Raw genomic sequence first — 17,676 nt, 5'->3', positions numbered from 1 at the left:
CATGCGGCATGAGTCCCTCAGATCCGGATTCTGACTAAGGGCCATAAAGGTCTGGACATAAGGAATCTCTGAGTCCTTTCCTTGTTTCCGGCAAAAGAGGTCAAGTTGGAGGATCATGTTATAATTTAGTGTGCCATTAAGAGGCCATTGTTCTTGGTTCCCCAATGTAAACTGGGGCCAACCCATGTTACAAAAGAAAATGAGCCTCTTCTTTTTGAGATTTTCAGGGTCAAATTTTTCCAGTTCCTAAGGATACAGCCGAGGGGTGAGTCTGAGGGAGGCTCCCGAGACGTACCAGAACCCATTCTTCGCCTGTATGCCGTAGAATGGGGGTACTGAGAGTCACTGGCTGACGAAAGGCATTCCCTTTGTCCCAGTGATCTCTCCGCACGACTAAGGCACAAAATGGGCCAACTGTCCCAACAATCACATCTTGACCATGAGAGATGACCCCTGAGCGTGTGGCTAAGGCACAAACCATGCAACTGAGGTACGAACCGTGCACCATGCGACTTGGGCAGGGAAAGAAAGAAAGGAGATACAGCGGGAGGACTTCCTGATAGACCAGGGAGAGCCGACTGGCTGTATCTGTAGCGCCCATCACTAACTCTGCTCTTTGTTCTCAATAAACTCACTCTTTTCTAAAAGACTTCGTGTCTGGAAATTCTTCTTCCAACCCGTGCACAGACCACAACATTACCTAAATAATATGGGCCAGGGGAGCAACAAAATTAGCATGTGTGTGATTTACCAATCCTCTGCCAGGGTTCTTAAGGGGTTTGAGGTGGAAGGTAGGATGCGGCATCGTCATAGAAATAAAATCCCGGTGATTTATACAGTTTTGCCAAATAAGGCCCACAGGGCAAATACAAAAAGCCTTGAGCTGCCTCCAGCTTCTCCTGAGACAGCCAGTTTGTCAAAATGCCAATCGCTGGGTCTTATGCACACCCTCCACGTTACAGTTGACATTTACTCCTGAAGCTTTTTAATAACCAAACAGCATTTTACAAAAAGTTAATTAATGGCATTTTATTTGGGTCTTATGTGATTTGGAATTCTTTTCACACTTGTAATTTTGTCTGACATTTTGAAAATACTACGCCTAACTCTTTTGTGTGAAAAAAAACACTTTTTTTTAACAGAGCTAGCATGTATTGAATACTTTTCTTTCCTTCTCCCAAGAATTGACGTAAACACCAAAAAGAAAATACTTCTTGTTTGAGCTCAGAGAAATGAAGCATTCTGTTTGGAATCTTAATGACGATGGCCCCAAACTTATCTAATTAAATGCTTCTTCATAAGGAAGAAAATTATTTTCAAAGTTAATGAATTTGCAAGCAGAAACGTTGCTGTCTTCCTAGAATGAATTACCCACATTCCTTACATACATATTTCAGTTAAACACTAATTAATGTTGGTGCTTAAAACACGTGGGATTGAGTTCGCTGTGAAAGTGAACTTTCCTTTGTTTTTGGACAGGATAAAAAGACCACAATCTCTCTTCATATAGACATCAGACTGCACATATAAACTTAATTCTAGATTTTGGACAAAATGGAAATTATTTCATCAAAACAATTCATTTTACTGACTTTAGCCACTTCAATCTTATTAACGTCAAACATCTTCTGTTCAGATGAATCAATGATGCCCAATCTTCACAGCAAAAAGAATTATGACAAATATTCTGAGGTAAGTTTTTAACTCTATCTAACATGACTAGCATAAACTACTGAACATCTGTCCTGAGTCCAGTGCTTTTGTAAAGAGTACGGAAAAAGTTTGTGTTTTGTTTTTTGTCACACTTCAGCCTTCGCATGGCAGCGTACGGCTCTAACTTGTATTTGGTAGCACAACAGCACACAGCTTGGCCTCTCACGACCATTTTAGTGCAGAGTTTGATACTTTGCAAGCCTAAGGCGCATTAATTTTCGATTTGACTCAGAAGTGCACAGCTGTAATAAGTAGTTGCAGAAATAAGCACTGGATACATTTCAGCTGGACATTTGAATTGTCTTTCTATATCAAAGCAAAATGTTTATCCCTAGATGGTGGAATTCCCTGTTATTTTTATTTTGTTCTCTATGCCTTTATAGAATTTCCCAAATTTGCTGAAATGAATAGGTATTACTTTTTACAATCAGAAAACAGTTATTTAAAAATCTTCATATGGACAAACTTTCATGGTAAAACTAAATCCAATTAAATATTTGCCGTATTTTAAGTGGTTGCTTTAAAGTTGGTATAGTAGTGGTGTAGTAACACACAAAGCAATCGGTGTTTTACTAATATAATTTACGTACTGACAAAAATGCAATCAATTTCTTGAGAAATGCTTTTAGAGTGGAACTCTGAATATGAACAGGTAAAAAAGAAGTCTCCTCCAGCTGTACCCCAAAATGTGGCTAGCATCTCTGCTTTCATGAGCCCACCACTTTGGCTTTTAAAGAGGAGGGAAACAAGAGAAATGGAGAGGCAGTGGGAGGTGTCTCTAAAAACAAAATATAAAAATCTATGAAATAGTTCATAAACAACATGAATCAAAACTGAAGGAGAATAACTGCTGTAAAATAGACTTTTGCCTCATTTCACTACTTCATTATGTTCTTGCTGCTCGAACACATTGCTGCATGCACTGTATATATTTTATTAATATTTTAGAGTTGTTTTACAATAGTCCAGGGACGGTGAAACTAGATTGCTTTAAGAAGCTTAATACAAATTATTTATTTTAAAAATTCTGCACATGAAAGCACAAACTTTGTTCACAGCTTTAACAATTCTACAGATTAAAGTCTGGATTTAACTTAATTTGGGGTTTAAATCCATTGCTTATAATAATAATGTTATTTTAATGGTTATTTCTAATTATAGCCTAGAGGAGATCTCTGCTGGGGAAAAGAAAGAAGTCTCAATTTTGAAGAGTTAAAAGACTGGGGTCCAAAAAACGTCATTAAGATGAGTACACCTGCAGTCAACAAAATGCCACCCTCAGTAGCCAACTTGCCACTGAGATTTGGGAGGACCGTGGAAGAAGAAAGAAGCACTGGGGCGATGGCCAACCCGCCTCTGAGATTTGGAAGCAATACAGAGGACAGCATCTCGAGACATGTTCCTAATCTGCCCCAAAGGTTTGGGAGAACAACAATAGCCAAAAGTGTCACCAAGACACTGAGTGATTTGCTCCAACAATCCATGCATTCATCATCTGCCAATGGGTTACTTTACTCCGTGACCTGCCAGCCCCAAGAAATCCAGAATCCTGATCAAAAGAACCTAAGGTAAGTACTTGAATACCAATTAAAATGCATAGGCAGTTATGTAGAGCTAATCCAGAAAGTTTAAAAAGGCTTACATGTTTTCGAAAGAAGTTTCTAAGAAAGTTAGGTTTCTTGGAAGGCAAAAGGAAAAGGCACAGGGAAATAAACACCTGTAAAGTGAGAGCTATAGAAGGTCAGTTATAATCATGACTACAGGTATGAAATAATGAGATAGCTTCCCCTAAGCCACATATGGGCATCCCTCTCATTACTCTATAGTCACTCACTAAGTAGTAACAGGCGATGACGGAATCGGGAATTCATGCCTATGACATATTGTCCAACATTTGACCTCTCTAGCATAAAAGGTCCTGCATGAGGGAGTTGCCTGCTGGTACAAAGGACACCATCTCAATAACCCAGGTCTCAAATTCAGAAGATCTTTTTCCTCAACTTTAAATCAAAATTTCTTTTTCTAGGATCTCATTTTATAAATAATTCCTGTTATTATAATCATTCTTTATATTGATATGTATTTATTGAATTATATACTAGTACAAATCAGAGCACAAGCTACCACAAGAGGTTCAAAAATTTAATAAGCTACTATTATGTTCTAGTACAGAGCATATGTTAAAAAATTTTTTTATATAAAATTGAACCTGACCCTTTGGTTAAGATCTGAAGGAAATAAGGAGGCAGGTTGTGACATCTTATCAGTGAGAGCTTCTCAGAGCACTCCTGATTTATTTTTACCATGGTACTTATCCTCATCTGACATATTATATATTTAGGGTTCATCCTTTTTACTAGAATTTCAGTTCTATAAATCCCATAAGTTTTGTCCATTGTTATATTCCCAACGCCTAGAACTGTCTGGCAGGTAGTAAGCCCCAATATTTGATAGGATAAATGAAATGATATGAGAGGCACTAATAAGGTCTTACAGAGACTCAAAAAAAAAGAATGTTTCTTCATGTGGGAATCCAGGGATATTTCATGACTTGGACTTTGAATGGTGACTCTATTTTGAACATTCAGAGACTAGAGGGAGGAGAGAGGGTATTTTCAGGCAAAGAGAGGAGTATGAGCAAAGGCACTAAAGCAAGGTGAGCCAAGAAGAGCTGGGGCTCAGTTTGGTGAGAAGAGGAAAGAAGACAAGAAGGGTGGGGTAAGAGCAGAGGGTGCAGATATTCAGAGCCACATAAAATATTCTGAATGTTGTTTATCAGGAAAAGGAGAACCACTGATGTTTCTGCTGAGGTCCTGAGATATTGTACAGGTAGAGGTTGGCAACTAATCAGATGTTGGGAATGGGGTGGTGATGAGGGAGAGAGATGAGTCAACGGTAACATTGTCATTCTAAGTGCCCATGACAAATTCAGGATCCCATCAACATCTCACTCATTTCAAGTGCAACACAATTCAATTCAGGTATAATTAGGCAATTAGGGTCATGACCTGCATTTGCATATGCTTTCTTTTACATGCTATTGTTGTGATGGACGAGAATATTTTGTACTGCTTACATTTTAGGAGACTGGGATTGAAGAAAATAGATGATGCAGAATTGAAACAAGAAAAATAAGAAATCTGGAGCCTGTTCCTAAAGACGACATAAAGCTGTAACAACTCTGAGGTGAAGACAACAAGGCATGAAGTCATTGCCCTCTCTTAATAGATTATCATTCACAGCAATTTTTCCTTCTCAGTACAGCTAATATATTGAAAGTTTTAAAAAAATGTAAAGAATATTGTAATGTAAAGATGAAATGAAAGATGAAGTAATTTTGTCTAAATAAAAAGAGCATTGAATATACTTAAGAAGCCTCTAGTAATGGGGAGAAGAGGAGAGAGAGAGACTGATTTGCCACACCACTATCGTATGAACACAGTCACACTTAAGTAAAAAATTAAATAGAGGAGTAGCCTGGCAAATTTTATGATGAATATTAAATAATTTAACAGAATAACATGTTTGACAAATAAATGAACGTGAATAATAAATTATTTACAAATATTTTTATACACCTATTTCTGCCATTGCATCAACTGTTAGTGAATCCGTGATAGATTGAAAAATTTTTTTAAAAGAAAGATAAAAGAAAAAGACAGTTATTAGATACCTAAGTGTCTCTTCTATCTATATCTGGAAATTTGCCTTCTGGTGTGTCTCTTTTCTCCTCACTTAATATTTCAAGTTTTTGATTTGCAGAGAAAATCTAATCACACTCTTAAAACTAACAATTTATAAACAGAGTACACCACCACGCGAATGCACAGTGGTTCAACTTCTATCATAGAAGGAGAAGTCCTTAGTCAGATATTAATCAGTTTATTGAGCAACCTCAATTCCTTAGGGTGCAAGCCAGAAATGGTATTAATTCTCTCCCATCCTGCCCCCAGCTGGGCTGTGTTGAATCTCCTTTTCCTGCTGGGTAGAGACCACCTTAATGATACCCTGGACAGACTCTAAAACTTCCTCGTCACTTCCTGAAATTAAAAAACTCAGTCAAGTCCAGCTGAAGATGGCAGCCTCATATCCAAAGGAAAGTTTCTCCTGCCCCATTGCTGGCAGGGCTGGGGGCTGGAAGGACGTGAAGTGGGAAAGGAGCAAGGCTGCTCTTTTTCTCTTCCGGCCCTTTCTCACGCCCGAGGTAGGGTGGTGGGAGGGAGAACGGTAGGCCTCTGGAAAAAAATCTCCTATCTTCTCCAGGGTGTTGGGTGGGCAAGGGAGGGGGATGGGCAGGATGGGGATGGGAATCAAGAGTCCCTGTCTCATCCTCTCTATATAATGTTGCTTCTACAAGGGAGTTCTTCGGGAAGCACTGAGGGAACTTCACACTGCCTAGGTCAGTGACCTAAGAGACCTGGATGCTCCTTGATCTCTTCCAACCACCCTCATCCCACCTGTACTCTCCATGGCCTCTTATTGCCAGAAAGAAAGGCTCAAGACAGCTACCTTCTCAGCATCCACTTCATCTATAGAAAAGGCAGATGGCCTTGTCATGCCAAGGCAGGACTGAAGCTGCTCCTCGGCTGCCCCACCACTGCCCCCCTCTGTCTCCAACCCCCTTTGCCCTGCTTAGGAGGGGCAGAGGCAGATCAGCAAGCCTACTGCCAATACAAACTACCCATCAGAAATGGGTGATCTGCTTCGTGATCCCACTCTGTACGAGTGATTTTCTAGGAACCTCTCTTGCTTGGTTTCGGGGTGAGGGGCAGCTGCAGCAGCCCCCTCCCAGTCAACCTCTCATACATCGCTGGGAGGGGCATGGGCCACGGCAGGGGCTGATGTGGCTCTGCCATCTCTTCTTAAACCCAGAAGGAGTGTCTGGCCCCCGCCATCCATGGTTTCCATTACAATGTCAAGTATTTAGAGCCTCTGTACTTCCAGATTTGGTCCCCAGTTGCCCATCCTGAGCAAAGTGAAAGTATGCAACATCCTGCTGCACTAATAAATAAACAAAAAGACCAATCGATCCCTTGATACTACATGATGCAAGGAAATCTCTTGTCATAGAACATGGGTTCTTTACCTAAACCTTTGAAATTTATGGAAAACGTTAGGTGAATAACCAGGTGTCAGCTGTCCCCTTAACCAGGTAGCTTACTCTGTTTTAGCCACTTGCCACCCCCTTCACCAGCTTCTACAAGAAATCCATTCACATAAGGAAGTTTGCGATCTCTCTGCAGATTTGTGGGATCTCAAAGAGGCGATCACATTGCACATCATTACACTGAAAAAGTCTTAACTAGACAAGCTTCTTCTCCCAAGTCTCTCTTTACCTGGACCCCTAGCAGGGTCTCCTCCTCTTCTAACCTCTGATGCTCACTGGGGTGGCTTTATGGGCATGTGACCCATGTAGGTGCACAGGGCCCCACATTTGGTTAAGTGCTTTATTGTCACTGTCCTGAAATTCTTAATAATTTTGAACGAGTGCTGCATTTTTCATTTTCCATCGGGCCCCACAAATTATGTAGTCTGTCCTGCTCCCCCCCATCTCAGTCCTGCTGGCTCCTCTGCCTACTCTCCCAAAATCCAGTGCCCCCTCCCCCATTTATTAATCAGAGCAGCTTTCATTTTCTACATGAAACACAAAGGCCAACCTGTCACACAGGCCTGAGAGGTCTACTTACATCCCACAGTGGGTAAAAAATGTAACTGCACAATTCATGAAATGTAGTCAAAACTCAATTTTTTGTGTGTGTCTCACTGCCCCCTTTAAAATGTAAAGGGTGGGGAAGGAAATGTGCAGAAATCTTCCCCTGGCCCTGGATGGAAACTTGGCCAGATGCCAGGAAATTCCCTGATGCTCTTAGCTGTTCTTTGGCCTAAGTCAAAATGCACAGTCTCAATTCCATTGTAATCAACGTTTCAATCTACATTCTTTCATTCATCTTCAACACTTCACCTCACCATGTGAGGTCTGAGTTAGGGGACAGGAATGAGATCGACTTCTGCTCTCTTTTCCAACCTCAACTGCTTCCTCACTCTCTGGCTCTGTTGGACTCTTCTGGGATGGAAGAGAATTTGAGATGAGAGGCAAGGAGTTATAGAACAGTTCTTGCCAGGGTGTATGGATTCACTCTCAGGACCCAGAGGACGGTACCACGCATCATGGCTGGCCTCAGCCCTCACCCTGGGACATGGTCTTCTAGGGGTCCTCTCGAGTAGGACTCGAAACAGCTTCTGCAAATCTCTCTTCCCTGCAGCTCATACCTGGTTACCCACAGCTCGCCCTCCACACTGGGTGCGATCCCAACATGCCTCTTCTATCTTGTTGCCCCCAGACTCTTTAGCTTTTTGACCTGGAGTTGAGCACCAATTTTTTGTTTCTCTCAACCACATGGAACACATTTCCTCATCGTATAGAAGATCCTCCCTGAAGAGTAATGGACTCAGTAATCCCCAGCACGTGGGCATGGGTGGGGGGCATTCGCAGTAGGGTAACAATGCTCCCCAAAGAAATCTCTTCATAAACCCAAATCTTATACTTTCATGGTCTCCACGTGGGTGAGAAAATTGAGGACTTAGTGGAACCACTTTCCAACCATTTCCTTTAAAAAGTCTGCACACGGTGATCTGGCTTTGGAATTTTACATCTGTCAGATTTTGGTGTTTTGATTAAAACTTCACTTTTGATATTCTTTGCAACAAAGATGGATCTCTACTTGTAAAGAATGCTTACAGCTGCTAAAAATGACATTGTCTCTGTGTCATTACACATATATGTGCATTTTTCTGGGGGAAGAGTTCAGAGTTCTAGGGTAAATTCTCAGTGGAGTTTGTACCCCATAAAGTTTAAGAATTACTGCCACACCTGCCGATGCAGGAGACACGGGTTCGTGCCCCGGTCCGGGAGGATCCCGCATGCCGCGGAGCGGCTGGGCCCGTGAGCCATGGCCGCTGAGCCTGCGCGTCCAGAGCCTGTGCTCTGCAACGGGAGAGGCCAAAGCAGTGAGAAGCCCGCGTACCGCAATAAAAAAAAAAAAAAAAGAATTACTGCCACAGAAGATTTCTATTTCTAGAATTATTTTAAATTAACATCTAATTCAATTTATAAGTAAATATTGTTATCTGACTGGCCATTTAAGTGCTGAGAACATAACGTGCCAAAACGATCAGAATCACTCAAGTGCTTTAGCCTGACCTTCCTCCAAATACTGACTTTTTATAGCAGCAGAAAATAGAAGCGAGGTGGTAATTGTGCTCTTCTCCTTAGTGTGCTTTCCCAGGCACCTCCTCCCAAATACTTCATTCTCCACCCCTCCTCCTCTCCTCCAACACTTCACTTCCTCAAGGAAATTCCATTTGGATTGGGCTTAACCTAAACCTCGGCCAGTCTGTTAAGGTGAGCAAAGTGTGGAGCTTCAGGGGAAAGTTGGGGATGACACACGCTACACGTCAATGATTTTCAGGGAAGGGAACTTCCATGTGGTCTCAAGTCCACATTTCATACATCATACTGTGACAATGACCTTGAGAAATACAAAAAGGAAAAAAAATGTACTGGCTCTGGGACCAGTTTCTCAGTGAGAAAAATGAAGGGTCCAACAAAATGAAATAGTCAAGAAAGGGGAAAGCGTTGGCCTCTACTTACTTCATGTGTGTTTTTTCTTTCTCATTTTTTTCCATAAAGATCTTCCTGCAAACATTACGTGACACTTTTCCTATGCAACTTATCATTTTATTTAATAAGCATACCAAGCTACATGTTATTCCCTAGAAACATGCACTCTCACATTTCTGTGCCTTTGTTCACGCTAATTCCTTCGGCTCAAAGGCCCCTTTTATACTTATCAAAAATCTTTCAAGACCCTGGTCAAATCTGGATGCAGCTGCATTTAACAGAAAACCTAAATAAAATTGTTTTAACCAAGAGAGGCTTTTCTTTCCCCACACATTAAAATGCCTGGAAGGGGCTTCCCTGGTGGCGCAGTGGTTGAGAGTCCGCCTGCCGATGCAAGGGACACGGGTTCGTGACCCGGTCCGGGAAGATCCCACATGCCGCGGAGCGGCTGGGCCCGTGAGCCATGGCCGCTGAGCCTGTGCGTCCAGAGCCTGTGCTCCGCAACGGGAGAGGCCACAACAGTGAGAGGCCCGCGGACCGCAAAAAAAAAAAAAAAAAAGCCTGGAAGGAAGCAGTTCTGGGCTGGTGTGGGAATTCCACAGTCATCAAGGATCTAGACTCTTCCCATCTTTCTGCTCCATCATCCTATACACAAGGTTCCCACCAGCCCATCTCGCAGCAAAAACAAAGGGGTAAAGCACAGGCGTGCTCTTTTTCCAAAGGGCCCCATCCAACAACTTCCTCTTTCATGTCACTGGCGGCCCCAATCTGCAAGGGAAGCTGGGAAATGTAGTTTCTCCTTTGGGCACATTGCCTCAACCACGATGATGATAGAAAAAAAAGAGCATGGATATCGGATAGGCAACCAGACGGGTCTGCCCAGCCTCTCCTCAAGCTCACTTCCTTGTTGTAGAAAATATATAGCATATTTTAATTTTTTTTCCTTCACTAGACCAAGGTCAACGCTATTGACATTTTGGGCTGGACAATTCTTTGTTGTGGGGCTGCCTCGAGCATCACAGGATGGTGATCAGCACCTGTAGTCTCTACCCACTAGACGCCACCCTGCAAATGGGACAACTAAAAATGTCTCCAGACATTGCCAAATGTTCCCCGGGGTGGGGGGGGGCAAAATCGTCCCTAATTAGGAGCCCCTGCACTAGACTATCCTAATCTTCTTTGTATCCCATCCCCAGCTAAATAATAATGACTGTTGATTGTTATGATAACTCTGTTTTAACATTTAATGCTGTTTTAGCCACTCCTGTTATGTTCATTTTTACACATGGGAACTGAGCTCACAGAGAACATTCTGAAAAAACGGGAGCTAACAAATGGGCTCCACCGAGGTCTGTTTCACGTCAAAGTTTACACTCTTCCTCTTCCATCCACTATCCTATCCACCACCGCGTCACCCACCTCCCATCCAGCCCTCAAATACTGTAAGCATTCAGGAAACATTTGTTGAATGAAGCTTTAAACAGAAAATATGAGTTCAATGGAGCCCAGGAAGAAAGTCTCAATGTTCTAAACATTATATACAGATTTTAGAAAGAAGGAAGGAAGGAAGGAAGGAAGGGAAGAAGGGAAGGAGGGAGGGAGGAAGAAAGGAAGAGAGAGAGAAAAAAAGACCTTAGATTCCTAGACAGCTTTAACCTAGCCACTCCTTAAGGTATCTACCTTAAGAGCAGGTAGGGAGGTGCCTACCTTATCAGAATGAATGACCATAAAGGGTAAAAACATCACAGAAGAAACGCTGTACCATTTTTAACTTAGACTCTAAAGAAGCAACTAATGATTTTTTTTCCTTACAGCAAACAAAGTGCTATTGTTGTTGATGAATCTCAAATATCAGTTTCTGCTTCAGTGGGAGAACCGTACAGGTCAAGAGAGCCACTGAATTACACAGTCACTGGCAAGTGGAGCGGGAGAAAGGCATCAGTAAGTACGCTCCTGCCGGGTTAGGTCTCTCACTCCCTGGGCTGTCTGCAGTTTCTTATCAATCCCATTCATGAAGTGGGACAAAGCAATAAGGGAATTAAAATAAATCCGAAGTAAGCCTGTCCCAGCCCGACGATATGAATTGTGGGAGTACTTGGGTGTTGCAGCCTTTCCCTGCTTCTCACAGATTGATGTTGGTTACTGAAAGCCCTCTGGAAAATATAATCACTTTGCTGTTTGGAGTCAGACTGAATTAGGAAAATATTTTCTGGTGAACATTATACCCAATGTTTATTTTAACTTACTACTTATTAAGTGGCCTTGAGTTCCTAAATGTTTATTAGACATTGCACATTTTATTCACTGTTAGAAGTATTAACATTAAAAAATCAGGGAGATTTCATTTGCCTTTTTTTATGTATTCTATTTTGCTATGGTAAAATATATGTAACATAAAATTTGCCATTTTAGCCATTTTTAAGTGTACAATTCAGTGGTATTAAGTCCATTTCACTTACTTTTTACATAGTCGGGCACTATTCTCTAGTTATACTCACACTATTAATATTTAAGTAACCATACCCAAAGCTCTAACATTATTTTGCCTGCCAGGAAATGCCTCTGACAACAATAAGGTTGATGCTTTTTAGAGATGCTCTGATTCTGACAGACTTATTTAGGAATATTAGATTTTTTCACCAGAACATTAAATTTTTCCTAAATTCCCTTGAAGCTTATTTTGAAAGGAAGTAATTGTTGCTAATTTTTTTTTCTCCTGAAGTATTTTATGATCTCACTAGTTCATACTATCTTGTATTCACCTAGGGCAGAAGCCAGTGCTTCTTTAGAAATACCTGGGACAGCAAAGGTTCTGTTACCAGTCAGATATGAGAACACATTTATTTCAGAACAGTAATGAAAATGAAGCATTTGATTAGTTTAATTTCCCTGAGAAATGAAGGATGGACAACAGCCATTCACCTACTATGTTATAGCACTCCTCTTTGAACTCCAGGGCTCTATCACATTCTTCCTAATAGCCCATTTTTGTTTTTCATATATCATGAAGTTTTCCTCTCACAATATAACACAAAGGTAATACATATTATCACATTTGTAGCTTAGGAAATGCGAAGTATTATCACCCATTATTCTCTTCCTATATATAGGAACTAATGTATTATAGGAGTCAAACAGGAAAATCACTATTAGAATGAGGAGCGGCATAATATTATAATGAGATTAATGTGGAATTAATACTCTCTTTGTAGAGATAGAGAAATATTATTTTAATCATGAAGAAAAACTATCTCAAAATTTATTTTACCTCTTGGCAGATTTCCAGGCATTGGTATATTGTGGTTAATAAAACATAAAACTATGGTTTCACTTTCTTAAAATATGCAACAATACTAATTAGCTACGGCAATGCAGCTAATTTTCAAACTGCTTTTAAAATATCACATAGCTTTTCCCTTGTAATTTAAAGCACTGAATTGTAACCGATATTGCAAAGCTATTTTTAACCACTAGAGGGAAGAAAATGCTCCACATTTGTACGTAACTAATTTAAAATTCTTAGACCAAAACAATAATGACCACAAGAGGGGCTTTCCTGGTGGTGCAGTGGTTGAGAGTCCGCCTGCCGATGCAGGAGACACGGGTTTGTGAGCCGGTTCGGGAAAATCCCACATGCCGCGGAGCAGCTAGGCCCGTGAGCCATGGCCACTGAGCCAGCGCGTCCGGAGCCTGTGCTCCGCAGCGGGAGAGGTCACAACAGTGAGAGGCCCGCGTGCCGCAAAAAAAGAAAAAAAAAAAAAACCACACCACCACCACCACAACAAAAAGTCTTTAAGATCCTCTTGTTTTATATTGTACAATATACTGCACACTAAAGGCTCAGTTAACAACTTTAAAATTTTAAACTAATGCACAATCATCTCAATTCAACAGCTTATAGTAGGCAAAAGTAAACATTTTTGCAGCCTGAGCCTACCTATGAGTTAAGGATTATTAGCATTAGGGAATTAGCACATCCTTTAGGAAAGGCAGAATACTTAAACAAACAAAACAGTACCCATTAAGAACCTGTAAGGTTCTTTCTACATTAAAATATCTACAATGGAATGCAAAGGTCGTATTTATCACAAAATTGAAATACTAACTGAAGTCACAAATTGATCAAATGCTAAAATATTTACATTTGACTCTTGAATTTCTATATGTACTTTCTTTTACCACAAACCAACCGCAGATCTAACTGTGACAGAGATGCTTTAAGTTTCCTCTTAATATAACTTTTTGACCTGATTAATTTTTGTTAATTATTTCTATGAATTTCTGTCCCTCCCAATGAAGCCATTTGCATTTCAGTAACTAAAGCATTACTTCCTTTGATTAGAAACCACAACCTCTTTACTTTTTCACTCTCATTGATTCAAACGTATCATGGTGAATTAAGCCATTTGGATTTCAGTCTGTGTGGGTGACATTTTAACAACTGTCCCTTCAACCTTCTCACTGTGTGAATCTTGGCCATGTCCTACATCATAGAGGACAGCAGGAGGGCAATGGTGGCAGCCTGATAGAGAAGAATGGAGCAGGCATGGAGCCAGGGGTTACACAACACTGAAGTCAGCAATTTCTCTGATGCACGAGCCTTTCACTTGCCAATCAAACCTGACAAGACTTTTACCTTGTAGAGTTATTCCTGACCTTACCCAAGACACTAAATCATTTCTGAAGTCTTGTTTCTTAGCCTAAGCGAACCTTCTCTCCCCACTTTTCAGATCTGTGTGCACTGTTCACTCTAATACTAATAAATACAGCACAGTGGTGCAGAAAAGCAGAGGAGGTGTCACTTCTTTTGGACTAATGAAAGTGATGCACATCTAAAACCAGAGCTAGTCAGAAAGCCTTCTGTATTATGACTTATTGGCAAAAGTTATAAACTAGCAGTTTTGAAATAAGCTCCTAACAATTATAGTTGCCCAGGAATAGATCTGACCCACATGTGTAACGGAAAGGCGTTTGAGCAGAGACTGGATGGTTATATAACAGATAGGAATATCAAAAATGAGTTATCACAGATGTCATTTCTGCAAGTGTGAAGCTGTACTAATTGACTTCCAAAACCTTATCAATCTTCTTTTAAGATTAATTTTATGTTTAGCAAAGAAATACATGCACAAGTTTAAAAAGTCAAAAGAATTCTACAAGGCTTTTAGTTAGGGTGACTGCATCCCAGTTTTCCAGGGACAGTTCTGATTTATGCCTAATATCCCAGTGTAATTATTAATAGTGCCCCCTCTTTCACTCTCAAAAGTGTTCCAGTTGGATGAAAAACCACTGTCTCAAGTCCCAACCACATTACCCCCAATTTCTATTTCCCAGAAGCAATTACTTTTAATATGTTTAGGATTTTTTTCTATATGCGTTCAAATTTCTAAGAAAAAAAAAAAACGTGATTATACTACTTGCATCAGTTTAAACTGCATTAGAATTCAAAGACTGGGGGTAAAATCATTGACTTAAATAGGTAGAAAGAGGTGCCTGGAAGGTACATTGTTTGAAGACTTATTCATCTGAAAATGACTTTTCCTCCTTCATACATTGTTGGGATTTTACATCCATCCAAATTCTGACAAAGTGTACGGGTAGGAAAAGTAATGACATTGCTGAGACACACTACCTCGATCTCCCTTCAAAATAAGATTTGCTACCCAAGCTGTCAGCCCTGTCAGGGACTGCCTCAGCTGCAGAGAGCTACCTGACCCCACCATAACGCCCTTCCCAGATCAGAGGCATCCAACGCCTGACTGAGGCAGGGATAAAAAGACACTTTCCACCCAACGTAGGACTGCTCTGAGAGGCCATCAGTGCTCCAGAGCTCTCCAGAGGCTAGCCAAGGTTTTGTCAGGCTCATATAACAGATGGACTGGTCCCTCTGCCCAATACTGCTTCCTTTCCCTCTTTCCACAGGTGTTGATCTTTAATAAACAGCTTGTACCCCAAACTCCATCTCAGCATCTGCTTCCAGAAAACCCAATCTGCAACAAATAGGTACTATGGTTCAAAATTCAAAAGGTGCAAAAAAGGAATATGGTGAAACACCTCCCTCCCTCCGCTGAGATCCAGTTATCAGTTCCCCTTCTCAAAGTCAACCAGCGTGGCCAGGTTCTTGTGCATATTTCTAGAAATAGTATGCATATATAAGAAATGTTGGTAAACTGCCTTCCTTTTATATTGTACCAATTTATACTCCCTTGAAAAATATATGAGCGCCTATGTCCTCATACTCTTCCTTTATTGTATCACTGAATTAATAGAGTCCAGTATAAAATATAACAAAAAAAGACATTATAAATGTTGGGCTAAAAATGTATAGAAGTTCTAAAATTTTTTCCATGCTCTATTGAATCATCTTGTGCCATCTTGGTGATGGTTCACCCCACTTTGGAAGGCAATGGTTTACTAAACAGGAGAATTTTTCTGTAATCAGGGAGCAGACATTTTCAACTATCCATCCCCTGTGTTGGACACACAGTAGTTGTTCAATTAACATTTATGGAATAAATGAATGGAAAAAAATGAAGAAACTTGGTTAGTAGCATATATAAACATATAAAATGTCTCTTTTAAAATTTTTTATTGGAGTATAGTTGATTTACAATGTTGTGTTAGTTTTAGGTGCACAGCAAGGTCAATCAGTTATACATATGCATATATCCATTCTCTTTTAGATTCTTTTCCCATATGGGTTATTACAGAATATCGAGTTGAGTTCCCTGTGTTATACAGTAGGTCCTTATTAGTTATCTCTTTTATATAGAGTAGTGTGTATATGTCAATCCCAATCTCCTAACTTATCCCTTCTCCCCTTTCCCCTTTGGTAACCATAAGTTTGTAAGACGTCTCACTTTAATGTGCATATTTTAACACCAATATGTGTCGGACTTGTGTACATATTTATGATATATATTGATAAAGTGATATGTGTGTAACTAAAATACACATACAAGAGTTGATGCTTAAATTCCTTTTACTAATTCCATTTTATATATATGTACAACATTTTCTTTAACCATTCATCTATCAATGGACACTTAGGTTGTTTCCATCTCTTGGCAATTGTAAATACTGCTCCAATGAATATGGGGTACAGAGATCTCTTCAAGATAGTGATTTCAGTTGCCTGGATACATATATACTCAGAAGTGAAAACGCTGTATCATATGGTAGCTGTTTTTAATTTTTGAAGAACCTCCATACTGTTTTCCATAGTGGCTGCACCAATTTACATTCCCACCAGCAGTGCACAAGGGTTGCCTTTTCCCCACATCCTCACCAACACTTGTTATCTCTTGTATTTTTGATAATAACCATTCTAACTGGTATAAGGTGATATCTTATTTTGGTTTTAATTTGCATTTTCTTGACAATATGTGATGTTGAGCACTGTTTCATGCACCTTGAACATCTTTTTTGGAAAAAATGTCTATTCAGGTGCCTTGCAAGTTTTTAAATCAGATTATTTGGGGTTCTTTGCTATTGAGTTGTATGAGTTCTTTATATATACTGGATATTTACCCCTTATCAGATATATTGTTTGCAAATATTATATTTTCTCCCATTCCATAGGTTGCCTTTTCATTTTGTTGATCATTTCTTTTGCTGTGCAGAAGCTTTTTAGTTTGATGTAGTTCCACTTATTTTTGCTTTCGTTGTTTGTGCTTTTGGTGTTATCCAAAATTGTTTCCAAGACCAATGTCAAGGAGGTTTGCACTGTAGGCTGGGCTCTGTTATGGGGTCCTGTGCCAGACAGGGAGGGGCAACGTGGTCAGAGTGTAGCTGCTCCTCTTACCCTTCTAATATGATTCTTCTCAGTCTCTGTGGACACAGAGGTGCTTCAGCCTCACCCCCAGGTTCTGGGTATCTTCACAACAGTGTCTTATCTATGGATAGTTGAACTTGTTGGGCTTCTTGTGAAGGGAATTGATGCTGGGAATGACCAATGTCACTATCTTGATTACAACAGTCTTTCTGCCTGTGTTTAATTTAAGTAAATGATATGGTGCTTTAGATCTCATTCTGTTTCTTACTTTTCAACATTTTTTTTCTTTTCTAACTATGCATGGTATGATACGTATAGTTAGGAAAGTAGAAACCAAACTAGGCATTTCAGCAGAGGGAATTTAATATAGGAAATTGATTACACAGATGTTAGAGGCCTGAATGAGCTAAAGGAGACTAGAAAAAAAAAAAAAAAAACAATGACAATGAGCAGTTACACCCCTAGGGCTGGGGAAGCAGAGGAAAAAAGTAGGAGTTATCAAATACTGGAAGCTCAAAGGAAACCCACAGATCTTGGACTCAGAACACTAGCAGGCGGGGGTTGTGGG

General features: G+C 40.3%; 1 protein-coding gene across 1 annotated transcript; it reads left to right on the top strand.

Moving 5' to 3' along the window:
• Window positions 1-1,554: 1,554 nt before the first annotated feature.
• Window positions 1,555-4,848, top strand: NPVF (neuropeptide VF precursor; the record flags this gene model as incomplete). The annotated part of the gene is made up of 3 exons (XM_082846302.1): window positions 1,555-1,692; window positions 2,875-3,281; window positions 4,797-4,848. The coding sequence occupies 3 exons, from the start codon at window positions 1,555-1,557 to the stop codon at window positions 4,846-4,848; spliced, it is 597 nt and encodes a 198-aa protein (XP_082702428.1).
• Between the last annotated feature and the right edge of the window lie 12,828 nt (window positions 4,849-17,676).

The sequence above is a fragment of the Leucopleurus acutus genome (assembly GCF_964270905.1).
Source record: "Leucopleurus acutus genome assembly, chromosome: 9".
In the NCBI taxonomy this organism is placed as follows: Eukaryota; Metazoa; Chordata; class Mammalia; order Artiodactyla; family Delphinidae; genus Leucopleurus; species Leucopleurus acutus.
Note: the sequence above shows the minus strand (reverse complement) of the source record. Positions and strands in the feature narration are given on the sequence as shown.